The 19,728-nt window shown below is 38.4% G+C and overlaps 1 protein-coding gene across 1 annotated transcript in view; it reads left to right on the top strand.

The window, feature by feature from the left end:
* Positions 1-19,728, top strand: part of KALRN (kalirin RhoGEF kinase) — a 695,315-nt gene that overhangs the window by 630,052 nt on the left and 45,535 nt on the right. Inside the window, 4 exon segments of the mRNA XM_042446189.1 lie at positions 11,248-11,537; positions 11,781-11,885; positions 16,994-17,089; positions 19,383-19,516. Of these exon segments, the coding sequence (XP_042302123.1) occupies positions 11,248-11,537; positions 11,781-11,885; positions 16,994-17,089; positions 19,383-19,516 (625 nt within the window).

Raw genomic sequence — 19,728 nt, 5'->3', positions numbered from 1 at the left:
TAGCTTGCAATCTGAGATTTTATCTCTTTAACCAGGAAAAATGTCAAGGTGGCTTTTGGGTGACTGAAGATGTATTTAGACACAGAGATACTTGTTCAGTGTGGGAGTTAGAGGCGGTGTATATATGTCCTCTGAGGTGGTTACTTACTTAGTTGCTTACTGCCTGACAGATAATTAAGGGAACAGATTTTTTATGTATCTTTACAATATTATTTCATGCTAACTAAAATAAAAGGCTGGTTTTAGGATTGGCAAGCATAACATATCAGACTGATAATGACTCAGCTTGCTCTTAAATATCATGTAGTATTTAACCCATATGACTGATATTGGTTACTTGAATCATGCTTCATTATTTAAACCCCATCTGTGCAGGCTAGTTGTTTTCTGAATTGTTAGAACATTACAAGTATATCTCAGTTAATGAAGTATATGTGTCTCTGGGCATTATTTCTTTAACAGAAAATTTGGTGCCAAAGGAGTGGGGGGGGGAGATGTCCTACATGACACACAAAAAAGAGTAGTTCACCATATTTCAACAAACCTTTTGTCAAAACTAACACATGGAAAGTGAAACGATTGAGTCAGGTGACCCATGCATAAATAAACAACGTTTTAGAGACAATTTGAGATCTTCTTTCAAAATGTATCCAGGGATGACTTTGCCTTCATCAATATCTACTTTTACTATGCTTTACATTTTGGTGACCAAATGTATAGATCTATGCTTCTTAAACATGCTAGGAGTTGCTGGTGAAGGAGGCTTATTTGTTTTCCTCTTTGTTTTGTTTTTATGCTTTAAGGAGTTCTGGAGGTAGTTGCTGTTTACTTTGCCTGTTGTAGACAGGGCACACAGATACAGTAGCATCGGCTAGAGTAGAATTCCATTATTTCTCAGCTTAAAGTTTATTGCAGTATTTACTGCAGGTATTCTGCTGATTTGCAACACCAAAACTGTGTTTTCCCAGCCCTTCCTTTCCTATCCTCTCGTTGCTGATACTGATGTGGGGAGACACCTTCCTGCTTGACAAAGAAGTAAAAGTAGACCTGGGTGTAAACGGATTTGTAAAAAGGAGCTTTTTTTTTAGAGGCTTTGTTAACAGAGGTATGCCTGAACAGTGTTATCTGCTGGGGTTTGGTTCCAGGAACCCACGTGAATAACAAAATCCGTGTATGCTCAAGTCCCATTAAATACAATGGCATAACAAAATGGTGTCCCTTATATAAAATGGAAAAATCAAGGTTTGATACTTGAAATTTATACTTTTAAAAATATTTTCAAGCCATGGGTGCTTGAATCTGTGTATAAACATCCATGGATAACGAGGGCTGACTGTATTTCTTTTTGCTGAACACTTCTAAGAATCAGCTACTATCTCTCTTATACCACCCCTATTGTTCTTTGGTGCTCTGCAGAATGCACCGAAGTAGCGGTGCTGTGGGCATTTCCTCACATGAAGCAAATCTTCCTACAACATGTCTTCAGAAAGATTCCATGTTTGCGTCTCCTGAAGAACCTAACTTCTTAGGACAAATTGAAATTCATTCAGATTGTTCAACCTAGTGCATTTAAGAAGAACCCATCTAGGGAAATGACATGCAAAGTTTTATTGCTGAGACTTCACTACAGTATATGAAAAATGAATTTGATCATAAAATGTTAACTTACTGAAGGAAGGTTGATGCCTGTAGCATACATTGAATAAATGTAATCCTTGATGCAGACATGTTGGAAAGAATAAGCTAATTTGCAGGGTCTTTGAGAAAAAAATCCATCTTAATGGGTAAGCCTATACCTGATGCTCCTTTATTGGTGCTTGGAAATTAAAGCAAGGAAAGAGCTTTTCAATGTTGGGAAATGGATGCTTTTGAATATAATTGCAGGTATACCTTTGTTTTCATCATTGCAGTTGACAGTAGTTAGAGTGACAATGACTTGAATAGCAGTGCTAGATTCAAGTTCAACCTTCCCCCAAACTTGTGCCCTACAAGTTTTTAAGACTATGGGGCTGAACAGACCGCCCCTTTCAGCACTGGACCAGGGCCACGGCAGCGACACGCCATGGCCCCAATCTGCATTTCCATGGTGCAAAAAGGGAGCCACAAAAAGCAGCTTCTTTTTGCACTGCGGAAAGGGTGCCTTTGCTGCCACCGTGGCACCTTCTGGCACTCCTTTTGGCACTTTGTCATCTGGACACAGCATCAAAGGAGTGCCATGATGCCACTCACTGTGCAGTCGGGTGCACGGTGTGACAGTGGCAGCAGAGCAGCATCGTGGTGTGCATCGTGTGGATGCCATGCCCCCACTCTTCCCTGAGGCTGGTGTATAATGCCAGACTGTACAGGCTGTAAGTCTTTCAGCCACCATGTACATGGCAGGTAGTTCCAAGTTAGAGAAAATTGAATTGGCTCTACTAAAAATGCCAAGCTAATACACTGATTACACATGAATATACAGAAATAAGCACTATTAAATTCAGTCACACTTACTCCTAGTATTTGTGTAGAATTGCAGCCCTCACCCATTTTCCAAATTGGTTAGAAGAGCAGTAGTTGCAATGCAAGGTTCTAATGTAGCTCTAATACATTTGCTTTACCAGCAGATGTTTAGCTCAACACAGGAGCGATTGTTCTGCACAGCATCCAAGATCATCTTCATTTGCGGGCTCCCAATTAGGCTATGAAAGGATTCTCCATTTGAACTGTTAATGACATAAATTGTTTATTAGAAGAGATTACATCATCTAAGGGCAGCACAAGCCTATACAATGCTGATTAAAAAACAAGAGATTCGCTTCTTGTAATAATTTTTTGAAGTGCCTCACTCCGATTAGACTAGTGAGTGAATGATGCACAAATCAAACATGAGAACAATTTAAAAGCATAAAGCTCTGCAAGAGCATGATTACAGATACTATACTTCAGTATTTTAAACCAGTGACCTGGCAGTCACAGTCATTAGTGATTCCCACAATTTGAAGTTAATGATTGCTGACTTAAAAGGGATGTGGTCATAACTGTCTTCTACCTTTCTTGTAACCAATCTGCAATGATGCAGTACAATGGTTGGAAGCTATATAGCATGGCTTGTAGTACAAAGCCATTTTTCTCAACTTAACCATATGGCAGGTCATTTCAGCACATTTGTTTGGGTATTTACAATTAGGAGGGCTAAAATCTAATTGGTTGTCCCAACTAGAGTAGACCCAACTGCTAAATGGTAAGTCAAAATATTTAAATCCCATTGATTCATTGGGTGTAGACTAGTTGGGACTAGCAATCGGATTTAGGCCAATGTAGAGATGTGATGCTGGAGAAGAGTGCTGAGGATACTGTAGACAACCAAAAAAATAAACAAATAGGTTGTTGAACAGATCAAGCCTGAAGTACCCCTGGAAGCCAAGACAGTCAAATTGAGGCTGCCACATCATGCGAAAGCATGGATCATTGGAAAGGATAATAATGCTGGGAAAGGTTGAGGGTAATAGAAAGAAAGAAAGAAAGAAAGAAAGAAAGAAAGAAAGAAAGAAAGGCACACGACAGATGGCTAGATTCAGTTAGGGAAGCCATGGTCATGAGTCTGCAAAACTTAAGCAGAGCAGTAGAAGACAGGCAGCCTTGGAGATTTCTCATCTATAGGATTGCCATGAGTAGAGCTCAACTTGAGGGATTTGTAGTTTTACAAGGTCTTTAGCCTTCTTGCCAAAGAGTGCTGGAGCCTCACCAAATGACAAATCCCAGAATTCTGTAGGATGGAGCCATGGCCATTAACATGGTTTCAAACTGCATTATTTCTACAATGTAGATGCACCCTATTGTTACACAATCGAGGATGGGTGTCCAGTAAGCTGAGAGTGAATTAAATAGGGAGAACTTCTGTGATTTATAATTCCAGAGTTCTCAGCCAAATTCTTGAAGCAGGTTTACCATCTCTCCATTTCTCCCAAGTCACAAATTTGATAGGTCAAAGCAGCTAGTATATAGCTGTCCAGTTCCTTCCTTTCACAGTTTGCAGTAGAAGAAGAAAAACTATCTAGTTAATGGCCTTTTGAGTTTGTTCTTTCAGGGCTTTAGGATCCCTTTAGGAACTGAAGGATCTTGTTAATTATTATGCTTGGTTAACATGAACGATTACATGAGGCAACAGTAAAGATGGTGCTGTTTGAGTCTATAAAGGCACCAGCTTCTTGAAAAGTTAAGTTAATAGGGTTCACAAAGGAAATCAGTCATACTCTTACATTGTGAAACACTTGCCTGCTAACTGATCTTTCACTCTTCCTTTCATTCGTAACCACATATTGGGCCATATCCCCACTAGCTGTCAGGAACCATGTGCAGCTAAAAATAAGTGTATTCAGTTCTGCTCTTTTTCTTTTTTTCTTTTTTTACTTGAGATCCTCTGTGACAATACTGTACATGCCAACAAACAACCTTGGTACAAGTTCAGAATAATAGCACACACACATAGAAATGAGAAATTAACTGATCTATGTATTTTCTGGCCAAACTTTATCAACTACATTTTACAGAACACCAGTTAACATGTTTTTAATTCTGTAGAATTGGATCAATTTGGCTTTTATACATGCAATCAATACCTTATTTACCGTTTAATTATGAATTTTTAAAATCTCACTCTTCTAAGTAGCTCAGGACACAGTACATGTTTCTCCCTGCATCTCCAGGATTCTCATGGCAACCCTCCACAGTAGGTTAGGCAGAGAATTGGCCTGTCCCAGTGACCTTCATTGCTAAGTGGATATTTCTGCCTGGCTTTACCTGTTCCTTATCCACTCTTGCCATTCATCTTTGCTACAGCAACAGTTAGAAAAAAGAAAGGATAGCAATTGGGGGAAATAGTATCAAGGGAAAGACAGATAGACTATTAAAAATTACTAATTTAAAAGGTTGGTCTTGTTGCATATCTGGCCTTTTATGTCATTGGCGTTTGGTCATGATATCTATCCTCACAAAAAACGGCACAATAGATAATGATTTGAATAAAACAAGAGCACTTTTAAGAAAATGAATAACTACTGCAGCATTTGTACAATGTGCAGGGAAGCCCCTTTTTATCTCTTAAATGGTATGTTATAGAAAAATCTACATTCAGTAATTAAATGTTCCAGTGAGCCAAAGGAACTGTCCAGTGTATCTCTGTGTGATTTTTGTGTTCTGGCTTTTGTTGTGAATGGGTAATTCTGCTGTATGTTTACACCAGTCTTAATCAGATATTTCCATCAGTCTAGATGAAAAGATGCAGTAGAATAATTTACTTCAGAAGAAGCAATAGACTGTAGGCCTGCATGGGTCATTCAAGCAGAAGCCATCTATGATTTAATGCAAGGAGTTCTGTGCAAGGAGAAAGGTGGTATATAAATTAAGTAAATAAATTCTGTATGTGGATTATTGTTTTATACATACATGTTGTAAAGCTGAGTTTTACAATAGGTTGCAATACTGAGGCTGCATTTGCACTGTAGAAATAATGAAGTTTGACACCACCTTAACCGCCATAGCAGTGCTATGGAATTCTCAAGTTTGTTGGGGCACCAGAACTCTCTGACAGATAATACTAAATATATAACAAAACTATAAATCTTCCCTGTTAGTCTTAAAAGTGCTACTTTTAAGTGAATAAGAAATGTTTGTCAAGAACGTTTGTCAAGAAACACTGGTCCAATGAAAAATATTGTTTTCCCTTTTTGGGTTAGTGCATCTCCTAGAATTGGAATTTGGTCAGACGCACAAGCTATATTCTATTTTCAGTTATTTTTTTTAAAAGATACCTGTGACTGTTAGATACAGCACTGCTCCATGTTTCATTTCACCTTTTAATTGAAAGTATTTACATGAGGCTGTTTCATGTTGCTCAGGGTATATTTTCTTCAAGACTGGTCTGAAAAGTACAGTCCAGGAAACTGTGGCATGATGGGTTGACAATATTTTGATGAAAGCTTTAAAAAAAATCCTTCACGTTAATCCCATAATCACATTCTTCATAAAGGGCGGGAATGCAGGTTTTTGCACAGTAATGCTTGGGTTGTTTAACTTCCTATTGACCTAGACAACCTGGATGAAAGAAACCAAACATTAATCAAGCAAATTTTATGGTCCTTTTTTCAGATTGAAATAAAAACTGTCTTCAGATTTCTCTTAGAAGTCTCTCATTTTGTATTTAGTCTATTTCTACTTGGGGTAGTTTGCTTGTCTTCTTTAGAAGTTTGAAATTTGTCACTCATCCTTGAAGCAGACAGGTTGCGGTTCAGACTTTCAAGCTGCATGAAGATGAAAAGGGGAGGAATGCTTATTTGTGCAGCTGTTAATAACTGTACAAATAACTATGCATCTTCTGATTCTACCATCATTAATGATCCAGTGGCAAAACATATCTTTCCTTCTTTCTTTCTTTTTTACAGGCTAATATTATGAACAAATATGTCTAAATGTGTGATAAATAGATGCCTCTGTTGCTCCAGCAATTACCTATAACTTTTGAGCAGGTCTTATTCAGTCTTTGTAGGGTCAAATAACACTGTATTTTATAAAACATTCTCAAGTTTTAGTACAGTCCACCCTCCATATCTGTGGACTTGCCATCAGCAGATTTGAGCATCTGTGGATAGCAAGCCCGTGGGGGTAGTGGCAGTGGAGGAGGAGGAAGAAGAAGAAGAAAAAGGACGAATGGTGGCAGCTGCGACGGGGGGGGGGGGAAGAAGAGGAGGAGGAAGGAAAAGGAGGAGGAAGAGCAGTGATGGCAGTGATGGGATGGGATAAGAGAAGGGGGGAAGGTGAAGTAAGAGGATGAGGAGGAAGGAAGAGGAGCAGTGGCGATGGCATAGAATCATAGATTTGGAAGGAGACCACAAGGGCCATCCAGCCCAACCCCCTGCCATGCAGGAAATCACAATTAAAGCATCCCCAACAGGCAGTGATGTGATGGGGGTAAGAGAAGGAGGTGAAGGCGAAGTAAGAGGATGAGGACGAAGGAAAAGGAGGAGGAAGAGCCATAGCAGCAGCAACGGGGGGGGGGGGGGAGAGAGAGAAGAGGAGGAAGAAAAGTTAAGATTTGTTTATATGTATTCATTGCCTTGAGTCCCTATATTGGGAGAAAGGCAGGATATAAGGAAATAAAATAATAAAAATAATTAATCCCCTGCCACCTGCTGTGGTGAGCGGTGAGGCTGGCTCTGGGATGGGGGGGGGGGCAGGGGTCAAGGTGTCCTTGTCCTCAATGTTGGCCACACCATCATTGGGTACTATAGGACTTGAGCATCCAAGGATTTTGGTATCCGAGGGGGGATCCAGATAAAGGAGACTCAACTTGTACTGTCCTGTGATTTGGGAGGATAACTAACCATGAGCCAACACTGCCTTGTAACATTCCACTAACAGCAACCAATCAGAAAGATCTGTTTGTAGAATTGTGTCTTTAGGTAACAGAGCCATCTTGAAATACAGTATAAGACACCCATTTTGTGTTATTTTGCAATTGTAATGTCATTGCTTAAGGAAGAGCCTTTTTAAACATGAAATATCTTCCACCCTTGCTTTTGAACAAGTAGCCAGTCATTTTTTTTAAGGAATGTTTTCACAGCTTGCAAATTTTTCACAGATACCTTTTGGAAACAAGCCTGAACCAAAACTATCAATCAAAAAAACAAAAGTTACTAAACTTTACATAAGTGGCAGCAGCTACCACATGAAACTGGTTTCTTTTGAATAGTCATTACATTCTTGGTACTGTAGATAAAATATTCAGATGGTGCTCTTACTAAACTTGAAGGTGTAGAACCATCTAAGTTGGCTGCACTTGTGTATCATATGTTAATGAAATAAAATCTCCCCAAATATTAACATACCCACCCCAATCTTTCCGTTACTACTCACTGTCACTGAGACTGAGATCCATGAGGCACTATTTCAAAAGTGCTGATTTAGAATGCAGGATTGGCTGGGCTTGAAAGCCAGCCTTCATGTAAAACCACAAGTTTGTCTTGAGAGTCACAGCTGGAATGCAAGAGCTCCTTGGGATTTATTTAAAAGACTGATCGAATTGCCCGCATTAATGGAACTGTTCAGAGTTTGAAGTTTACAAGGAAACATGGTATCATAAAACCTTGCTTAATGTAGTTTTTTCCTGCTTCTCATTTGAACAGTGGGTTTTAGTTGGTTCACTTAATATTTAAAAATAATTGTGACACACACATTAAGTCAAGTGGAAACAGCTGATCTTATTAAAATGAGCTTAGTTCAGACTTAAGTCAGATTTCAGTGGTAACTGTGTACACTTGATTTTGTATGCATTCATCCCATTGTGTGTATATGTAGAGTGTGTGTGTGTTTACACACAGAAGAATGATGATACTTAAAATAGATTTTCTTTTTCTTGCGAAAAAATTCTGTCCAATATTGCACTCTCACCTATCTCTGCTTGTACTCCCTTCATTGATACAAAAGGCTCTTACCTCTTTTACCATTACTTTAGCATATAGTTCATAAGTGAGACTGGTTTGGATTCAAAAATAAAGAGTCTAGATGTTACTTTTCAAATTTTGTCTTAATTATCTCTTTCATCCATGCTTCAAAACTCAAGCATGAAGCATCTACTCATGCAGAAGCTTGATAAAGCTGTATGCTTCTCAGTTGTAGCTGGCCCTTGCTTAGCATGGGCTTCATCTTGCCTAAGTACATAAGAATATTATCAGTAATAAAGCAATAGCATTAGCGAGTACATTTCTACACTGCTTATCAATGCACTTAAGTACTCCCTAAGCTGGCAAAATGTCGGGAAGAAAATCTTCTAGAACATGGCCACATAGCCTGAGAAACCCACAAAAAACTATGGATGCCGCCATGAAAGCCTTCGACTTCACACTCCCTAAGTGGTTTACGATGTGTAAGCTAATTGCCCCCAACAAGCTGGGTATGCATTTTAGCAACCTCAGAAAGATGCAAGGGCTGAGTGGACCCTGGAGCTGTGCCTGGGCTCAAACTCACAACCTTGTGGCTGTGAATGGCTGCAGTACCGGCATTTAACTACTGCGCCATCCAGTTTTTGTACTGTTTTTTATGAGGAATTACTTAAGGCATGCATCCTCTAAGCGTAAAAGGTCTTCACTGGTCCATACAATTAATAGAGGTTGCTGTTCCTATGGGTTCCATAATCTACAGAATAGTTACTACTGTATTAAGTAGTCCTTATACATTTTGAAACAAATATGACAAAACCATTGAATATACAGTTCTACATATAGTTAAGCTGAAGGAATGAGACCATGGCATATCTTTTTAAAGAAGAGAGCAAGTAGTTCATTTTATTTATTTGCATTCCGCTTTTTCACAAAGGAATCAAAGCAGATTCCAAGAGTATAGATAAAACATCAAACATTTAAAAATTATAATTAAAAAACCCCAAAACCCCAACCCTCCCCCATCATAAAAACAGTGATCAACGCATAAAAAGAGATCAAACGTTAAAAAAGAAAGAAAGAAAATTGTCCATACTCCTTGAATTCTTTTCAGTTTTTGTTTCTCGAAATAAACAAAATCTGAAAGATGCATGTCAATCTAATTCTTGCTGCTGCTTCACAAACAATTTTATCTACTGGTAGTTTTTCCTTGAGAGACAGTGTGGTGTAATGGTTTTAGCATTGGACTATGACCCTGAAGCCCCATGGATCAAGTTACTACTTAGTCATGGAAACCACTGGGTGATTCAATCTCTCCACCTCAGAGAGAGGCAAAGGCAAACTTCCTCTGAAGAAACCTTGCCAAGAAAACCCTGTGATAGGTTTGCCTTAGGATCGCCGTAAATTGGAAACAACTTGAAGGCACACAACAACAACATTTGCCTTAGCTGAAAATTTTTCATTTATACAAGTCAAGGCAAGCAGGTTTCCCTGATTTCCTCTTATCTATTTAAGTTCTTTTTGTCCCCTAAAACATTCTTCCTGAGAGTTGTGGAATCTTTCACAATAGAATACAAAAATACCCTAAGTGACCCTCAAATGTTTGAAGTCCTAAAAGAACACTGATATGAAAAAAGTGCTGATTGTTCAAGCTTTACTTTCTTGAGTTGTTGCTTAGCTACATAGAAGCTTCCTACACTGTAATTGTTTGTGTGCTGTCTATATGAGAAAATTTCCTTCTTATTCACATTTTGGGAGAGACTGGTCTGGTCTATAGCTTGATGACTACATTGTCCATCCAGTAATTTTAGGTTGTTAACTTGTAGAATGGTAGCATGTATTAACAGCATTTTGTGCCAAAGTTTAACATCATTAAATAATAATATTGAATAGTAAACTGTTTGCGTCATTTCACAAGCAAAAAAAATCCATCCTATTTGCAATACTAGCATGCTCTTCAGTGACTCTCCTATATCGGTGAACAAAGCTGTATTATGTAGAGATGTCAATAAGAGATTTCCATAAGCACTCAAGTCCTCAGCATATATATTGTCATTTTAATAAACTAATGGAAAAACTTCTAGTATAAGTAGCTGATTGAACTGCACTGGCAACTGGGTCTCTTCTAAATTACAAAACCTCTTTAGCCAATGCAGGTGACAGTCCTCCAAAGACAGTACCCACTCTATATTGAGCACATGGTGAGTTTAAGTGAATTGTATGAAACAGGACTATGAGGTTGAGAACAAGGTAACTAATTTGTGTGCTACATATCTTTTCAGAGTATTAAATTAACCAGTCTCAGACCTTGGAATTTACTGACAAGCAGGATTCTGATAATGGTCTGTGTTCTCGACCAGTCTCCAAATCATGTGGTTTCTGTGAATGGAAAATGGCCAAAACCTATCACACATGAGATAGGAGAGTGGAACCATTTTCAGCTGTTGCTTATCTCTTGCCAGTTTCGTGTTGCTTAGTGTGCACAAATAGGCTGAAAATAACAGTTGCAGTGACTAGCCAAAGCCAGCTTTTTTCCACAGATAAGGCAGCTATGGCATGTTAAAGGGACTTAGGCCCACTAGCTTGGCCAGAAAAAACAAAATACTTTCCTTGGCAAGCACATGACAAGACAGCTATAGTTACTAACTATATCAGTCAATAAAAGAAGAAGAGTGTTATACATGTATACATTCAGTATACTGAAGTGGCACTTATGAGTCTCCTCTTCTCCCTTAAGAATAGCTCCTGTTTTCTATCTTAAAGTTTTGTCAACAAAACTCTATTCCTGAATAAACTTAACCTAAGACAGAGTGTTGCTTATTTTCTTTTCTGGCAGATTCTTATTCAGCCTCCTCCAATGAAAATGGTGGAAAGTCAGAATCTGTGGCCAATTTGCAGCCTCAGTCATCCCTCAATTCTATCCAGAGCTCCCCAGGCCCAAAGCGCTCAACCAACACACTGAAAAAGTGGCTAACAAGCCCTGTACGCCGACTGAACAGTGGCAAGGCAGAGAGTAACATCAAAAAGCAGAAGAAAGTACGTGAAGGAAGGAAGAGCTTTGACCTAGGATCTCCCAAGCCTGGGGATGAAACCACACCTCAGGGAGACAGTGCAGATGAGGTACAGGTACACGTTAACTTTAGAAGTATGCTAATTTAAACCTAATGGTTTCATTTGTGGTAGTATTTTTATTGTATGTGATTAATTTGGATGGGGGAACCACCATAGAATACCAGGAGCTATGGGCTATATTTCAGAAGAAGAAACTGACATAACCACCTCTGAGTACTCCTTGCCTGAGAAAAACCTGTCATTCATAGGATCACCCAAACTTCTTTCAGCTTGTAATGATAATTCTGTTGCTTTCAGAAGAGCAAGAAAGGTTGGGGTGAAGATGAACCAGATGAAGAATCTCATACACCACTCCCTCCACCAATGAAGATTTTTGATAATGATCCTACACAAGATGAAATGGTAGGGACTCTGACCTTTTTCTCCCTTACCTTGAAATAACTTCTAAAAAAACATTCTGCTAGTTTTAAGGAATAGGGCATGATGTTTCATTAGACTATTATATGTTGAACTTTGCTATACATCTTTACTTTCTTTACAGAAAGAATGACAGTATGTATTCCAACTTCAAAGTCTTTCTTACAGTGCCTAAGGATATTACTCTCCTTGCCTCAAGCCAAAATATTCATGATCTAGCCTGCTTGTTTCTGTAGCTTTTCTTCATTTGTTTTGCATTTCATACTTTTGCTGTAGGGCAGTGGTTTTCAAACAAATGAGCTATGGGAGAAAAACACAGTGTCTTGTGGCACATTGGAGACTAACAAGCTTTTATTTGGTGCAAGCTTTCATGGACTGCAACCACAAGACCGCTTGCTGTTTTTCTTGCAGCAGATTAATATAGCTATGGTCTTGGAAAACAGCTGTAGCCTAATATATCCTAGTGAAAATTTTTGCTTCACACTGGAGCACTGGCCAGACACTTCACCATCTCCTTTTATGAAGTAAGAGTAAGCACTGAAACATACCAAAAGCTTCTCCTGCAATCATTAGGTTCAAAGAGAGATCACTAGTAGTGGTGAAGAAAGAGGAGACCAGCCTGCCATTATGATTTTCTCAATAGGAAACCTTTGATAAGTATCCAAGGAACCTCTGGGTTCCCAAAAAACTGTTTGAAAATCACTGCTGCACAACAACAGCCTCAATGTATGCTGTTCTAGCTTAATATTGGTGTTGAATCCACCTGTGTTGCAAGGGGAAAACTGAGTGAATCCAGCAAATTCCTTTAACACAAGGACCACCTTCTGGAAAAGCAGTCTGTTGAATGTTCTTCCTTCTCCTCGTCTTATTGCGATAAATATCCTATACCAATGCATATGTTAAAATCTGTACTTCTTATGTCTCAGTTTTTCAATTGTATACTTGTTCTATGCCATTTCTGTAACAAGTCATGAAACTTCTGGGTTTTATCTGGAAGAAAATTTTATACATATGGTTGTGCTATTCCAGCGCCCACCCAGCCAAAAAATATACAGTCACCCTTTCATTAATAGTCTGTTAGCAGACTTGAAAGGTGCAAAATACTGTAGATGTTTGTTCTTGCAAGTGAATTTCTTTCTCATCATCACATTTGGCTAATCATTAGATGCCAGTGATTACTCATATTAATCTAACTTTTTTACTTTGTAGAAGGAGCAAGCTGAATTATCTTTATGTTCCAACTTAAATAAATAAATAAATATTTTTTTTTTGTTATTTACTTGATTTATATCCCGCCTTTCTCCCCAGAGAGAACCCAAGGCGGCTCACAAATAAAATTTTAAAAACATATTAAAATAAAACAGTTAAAATCTCATCTAAAAACAATATAAAATTATAAAACATAAAAACCACACTAAAACCATGATACCCACCCTATATAACTAATAGCCAAGTCAGGAATTATGGGAGTTGAAGCCCTAAACATCTGGAGGACCAAAGGCTAGGAACCACTGCTGTAAATTATAGCTGTGTCCAAATTCACTTTGTCATAGGAGTAGATATAGAATCATAGAGTTGGAAGAGACCACAAGGGCCATCCAGTCCAACCCCCTGCCATGCAGGAAATCCAAATCAAAGCATCCCTGACAGATGGCCATCCAGCCTCTGCTTAAAGACCTTCAAGGAAGGAGAGTCCACTACATTCCAAGGGAGTTTGTTATAATGCAGCCAGCAGGGCATCTAAAGTACAGTACATATATACTTTTTGGTCATTTAATTTATGCATTTCATAGCCATTATTTCAGTACAGCACAGGCACACAGCAAATAAGAGTTACAGAGTTAACTTTCTTTTTCAATCAATCAATCAATGCCTTTATTACAGTTAACAAACCATAAGGCAAAATGACAACAACACAGTTGCAACAAAATCAGTGAAAACAGTTATATACATCTTATACCCTTTACACAAAAATATAGGCACTCTGTATTGAAGAATAAGAACTTGCTTTTTGAAATGCATCTACAATGCCATATACATACTTGTGTACAAGTCAACCTCATGTATAAGTTGAAGGAAAGTTTTAGGGTCAGAATCATGGATTTTGATATGATTGGTGGATAAGTTGAAGGTAAAACTTAGGAAGGGCAAGGTTTTAACATTGGACTGAGAAGAAATGTGGTGCTTGGTGGGCAAGGACGATCCAGAGAGAGAGAAGAGGATGAGAGGAAGGCTTTCTATGGGACCGGGAACTGGAAAGAACTGGGGAAAATGTGGTGCTTTCTGGGCAGAGAGGATCCATAGGAAGAAGGAAGGATAGAAGAGAAGTGTTTTCCATCAGACTGAGAAGTGAATCACCTCACACGCACACACTCATGCCTGGCAGCTCTTTCAGAAATCACTGACAAGGCAAGGGGAGTGAGGCACTGGGGCTGGTGCTTCTTTTAGGATCTTTCTGACCTGTATTACTATTTTGACCCCTATATAAGTGGATTCAGGATTTTAGGGTCAATTTTAGGTATACATTTCTCGGCTTATAGTAAAGTATATACAGTACATCCCATTTCATTTCAAAAAACATGTAGGGCTGTAAAATGCATGATGAGTGGTCAGTAATCAAAACTGTTAAAAGGACTGGAGCACTGACTCCTATGAAGAAAGGAAAACAACCCTTCTGGGGTTTAAGTTAAGAAAAATTGTAATGAAAAGGGTTTATAGAATTTAATGTTAAATGCATAATTCCTGACCATTTGCTGTGTTGTCTAGAGATAATGGATAGTGCAGTCTTAATCACTTCTGGAGGTGCACATGTCTTCTATCTATGGGCTAAGTTAAGGTTTTCCCAAATATGTTTCCTCTCACTAAAGCAACTGTAGGAAACATATTTGGATCAGTAGCCTTCGGGGTGGTGGAGGCTTATCTGTTTCTGTGCAAGCTGTTTCCTTAACATGCCCCCCACACACCCATATCTGTGAGTTACCTTTTTTCACTTGTGAGAGATAAAAAATATAAATACCTGTACCTCTTTTACATGGAGCAAAAAGTAATAGCAAGAGGTGGGTAACAGAAATACTCCCACTGGGGAAGAAAGAAGTGCTCTTTCATCTTACATAAGCATCAGGTGTGATTTGCAACTTCCCACAGCTGGGCGTAACCAAAATAAAGCCACCTATATAAGACAGCAAAACAATGAATATTACACAGACTTTACTCTGGAATGGAGGCTGAAACCGACATATGTTGCAGAGCCTCTCAGGCCAAATACTGGAGCTTTAAATCTGGGATCTAGTAGCTCGTTCTATTATCTTCAGAAGAAAAGTTACCAGTGGCAATCTTGACTATTCGTAATCAGAAGATTGGAGAAAAGCTATGATTATATCTATCTTAGAGAAGACTACAATAAATTTGCTTAAATGCCGAATAATCCAAAGTGAAGATGAGTTTACTGTGTTTGTTCCTGGAAAGATGCTCAACTTTTTGTTACCTTTAAAAGCTTTTTATTGTGACGTTTAAGACTCTGGCCTCTTGAGAATAATCGTTCTGTGTTCTTTGCTGAAGTAACCTTTTCAGTTCCATGAAATTACAGATTTTAATTTGAGTTGCTGATTTTCTCTAAGTGAGAGATGAGTTATTTGAGGATATCTACAAAATTTCTAGTGTAGGTATTCTTGGGGATAAAGCAACTATAATAATAGATCACTCAGCAACAGGTCCTAACAAGCCTTCACCTGGCAGTGCTAGCTGACTCTTGGACAATAGTCTGCTTTATTGAGATAGCTACCTGCCTAATCTTTACTGTCATTTCACTTATTAATTTCACTACATTTTCTTTCATGGGTAATAGTCCTTACTCTTCTCTCCTTGGAATGGCTACAAGCCTGCACCTGTGGAGGTAATTAAGCTATACATATTAATCCAAGTAGACTGGGTTTTTAAGATGCATCTCTCTTATAGAGCTCATGTGACCAATGTGCAAGTAGTATTTTCTTACCCTCATGTGGATTTCTATATCTGTTCCAATCTCTTTCCACATAGAAGAAACCAGAACAGGAGAGGTTGGGGTATCAAAGTATCTGTTCATAGTACTACTAAAGCTTGGAGCAATCAAGATCTAGGAAAGCCATGGCCCTGTCACTCAGAATAAGAAATCTCTGATTAAGGTCCAGTATTCCAGCACAGGGCATCTTGACTGTATCTGCATCTTTGTTAACATTGAGTGAATGTTGGGATTCCTAACATAGCAAGTAAAAAAAGATCATATATTCACATAAAAACTTTTAAAATCTTCTCTTGATAAGTCCAAGGCTCTGAAGAAATGGCCAGATCTTTCTTTCCTTTCTTGTCAACACAGAAATGCATACAGCTTGAACTGGAGTATAGAGTGTGTAGGTTTTATCTATGTAGATAATCATTTGGCAGTTCTGGAATTCGGAAGATGTTTGCAGCTGATACTTTTATCTGCCTTCCCTATTCATGTTTCTAGAGATTGCTTTAGGGAGGAGTCACATTCTAAATGTCTTTCATTTCTAATTTTTGGCAGTGAACTGAACATCTAGCAAGATTTACCAATGACACAGCCAAGATTTGCCATGCCCAGTTTTTCACATACAATGCAGGGCATGGCAAATCACTGGTTTAATCTAACTTGCTTTCTCTTGTGCTTTTCAAATTAAAAGCATGAAAATACCAAGAGAGAAAAAAGGTGTGCCTCTGTGTTTTAGGTTTGCTATAGGAGTCTCTAGAATCCTAGAATAATTTTTTTCCATTACTAGAGGAAAGATTTTTTTAAATCTCAAGATATTCAAGGAAGAACCAAGCTACCAGTCTAATTCTTCCTTGTGGGGAGGAAAAACTAATCAATATAGATGCATGTTCTAAACACAATTTCAGAGCTGATGTTCTGCTTTGCCAGTCTGCTGAGTACTGCTGTGTTGTGTATGTCATAACCTTTCCTCACAATTTTCCATGCTCCTATTGTGTTTTTTCCTGCTTATACCCTAATGTGTGACCTCAAACTGCTAAGCCTATTGGCTTTCCTAATACCCTCTCATTCCTGCTAACCTGCTGTTCCTTTGCAAACTGGTGTCTTGCAGTCCTCCTCTTTGCTAGCTGCTCGACAGAGCACCTCTGATGTCCCATCTGCTGCGGATCTTGTCAGTGCAATAGAAAAACTGGTCAAAAGCAAGCTGGTAAGTGTGGAGTCCTGGGATCCTGTGAGGAAAAACATCTTGGCTGGGCAATATGATAAATCAGCATTAGGTCCTATTGCTGATTCTCCTGCTTTCCTCATCTTGATTCTACAGAGATGCTGAATATCTATCCACAATCTCATGTCAGTTTCATGTTGGTTTGATTGATATAATGTAACTAAAATAAAATAAAGTTTTGGAAATACCTCTGTTAGTTCTGATGCTGATAACATCTATTGATTGCCTAATAGTTCTCTAGCTGTATGTTTTTTATTTAAACTATTCAGTGTCATGTGAATGCAAGATTATATAAACTGCAGTCATGAGAATGTAGTATGGTCAAGTATATGTGATGCCTGTTGCTTCATTTATAATTCTGTATTTTTTCCAGAGTGAAGAACTGTAGTTGGAGAATTTAATGTTCAGTATGTTCATGAAGCCATATTTTCTCTTTCATATTTCACTCTAACTGTAAGCATTATATTTTGCTTACAGATAAAGAGGATACAATACAGTTAAGAATAACAAACTCATATTTGTTTTAAAATGATGGAATCAGGCTTCATTCTTATGCGTGTTTGTGAGGGAATAAGCATAGCTGAAGTCAGTGGGACATCTCCAAGGAATGTATGTAAGACTGAACTGCATTACCTCAGTTTTCTAAATAACTTCTCCTTGGATTGAATGAACTTGCTGTGATAGTTCATCATTTTGAACTTTGGTAGAGATGCTCTCTTATCTTTGCTTGGAGAGACCATTTTTTAAAACATCTACTCATACTACAGAGGCTGAGCTGTAGCAGAAGTTCACTCTCTTAAACCTGTTCAGTTCAATAAAATGTAGAGTCAGTTCAATAAAGCATGATTTAATCAGACTGAAAACAAATCTTGTGCTTAACATGCTCTACTCCTCTTTTGGCTTTGTGTGCCTGGCTTTGATGCTGATATCCTGACTTGTTAAACCATAGTTTCCTATGACACCTGAACTGGGGGAACTGTGTTTTAAGTGCTCATTCCAAACAAAGGTGTGTGCCCAAGACTGAAATTGTGGTGTGCTGAAAACATAGCAATAAGAAGCATCATTCAGATGGGATAGCAACGGTCTTTTGAGTTGAAAAAAGTAGTGCCTTGAAGTGTACATTTAATGTTTATGTATATTAATACATACATTCCTTGGAGATGTATTATATTACATTGTAGAACAAAATCTGGGGAAATGCCACATATTCCGACTTTGATATTCAGTGAGACCCATTTAAAGGGGAAAAGAAATCTTACTAGATGTATTTTAGTCTCTTTCTTTTGGAATGATGTCGGAGATTGCAAATCAACACTTCACTTTGAGTGGTACATCTCAATTCTTCTTCTTTTCTACTGTAAAATTTTGAATTTGTTTCTCTGCACAAATGGATACTGATACACATTTAAAAAGGGAGCCCACAGTCCTGTTTGGCCAGTGTAAATATTAGCATAGGTGATGGTGATGTGAATGACAGCTGAGCAGCAGAGATACAATGGTTGTGGCCATGAATGGGGATAGCTTCTTCTAGCTCTTCTTCCAACTCTGGAGCAGCTCAGAAGTTGTTAGCAGGGGAGGTTTCTCTGGTGATAGGCAACTTTCTCATCACTCTCCCTTCGTCTGCTGTTGGTCACTCCTCCAAAAAAAATCCCTTACACTGGCTTAATTAAGCATTATCCTGGAGAAGGTTTCCAGCTACAGTTGTCTTGCACATCTTTATAAAACATGCAAATGGAACTGTGCCTTAACTGTCAGTTGGGTACCATTTAGTGTTGCATAATCCAGACCAATGTTGTATTCTATCTTGGACTAAAACTATACTCCCCAGTAGACTTGTAAATGAGATGCAAAAACAAGCAAAGAAATAAATTAAAGTATAACTGTATCCAGTCTACTCAGACCAGTTGAGTTTAGTGGAATTCATTCCCAGGCCGGTGTGTACAATTTAAGTTTTAATCTTAAATTCAATCCTGTTTAGAAGAGTTTCCAGATATTCAAAGGAAATGCTCCAGAACTTATCTGGAATGGATGAGATGTTTTTAGTAGATGAACTGTGCTGAGCTGAGTGATACCAATTCCCTTCTGCTATCCCCATTCAGTTAACCAGGGTGGGGGGAACTGAAGGTGGCTGTGGGGTACATTTGGGTAGAAATTGGAAGGTTCTTTCTCCTCACAAGTGATTTCAAAAAACAAGGTCACTGCAACATTTAGTATTTTTTATAGTTAATACTTTCCACTGAACCATTTGTTTGTTGTTTTCATTTTTATTTTGAAGACTTTAGAAGGAGGCTCTTACCGAGGAAGCTTGAAAGATACCACTGGATGCTTGAATGAAAACGTGACACCTTCAACTCCTCCTTCAAGAAACCTTGAAGAGGAACAAAAAGCCAAAGCTATGAGAGGCAGGATGTAAGTTAATTTGCTTGCTTGGCTTATAGTTGCAGTGTTGAAAAATGCTCTTATCAATGAAACTGAGACTAGTGGGTAGCGTTTCTAACAGAGTCTGTTTGGAGTATTAAGGGAGAGGGGAAAGAAATGGAAGAAGACAGGTGCTATGTTGGCTATGAGTCATCATTTACCATATTATGATCTTTTTTTCTCCTCCACCCCGTGTCTATAGG

This window comes from Sceloporus undulatus, chromosome 1, assembly GCF_019175285.1.
Source record: "Sceloporus undulatus isolate JIND9_A2432 ecotype Alabama chromosome 1, SceUnd_v1.1, whole genome shotgun sequence".
In the NCBI taxonomy this organism is placed as follows: domain Eukaryota; kingdom Metazoa; phylum Chordata; class Lepidosauria; order Squamata; family Phrynosomatidae; genus Sceloporus; species Sceloporus undulatus.
This window is presented reverse-complemented; position numbering and strand designations above follow the sequence as displayed.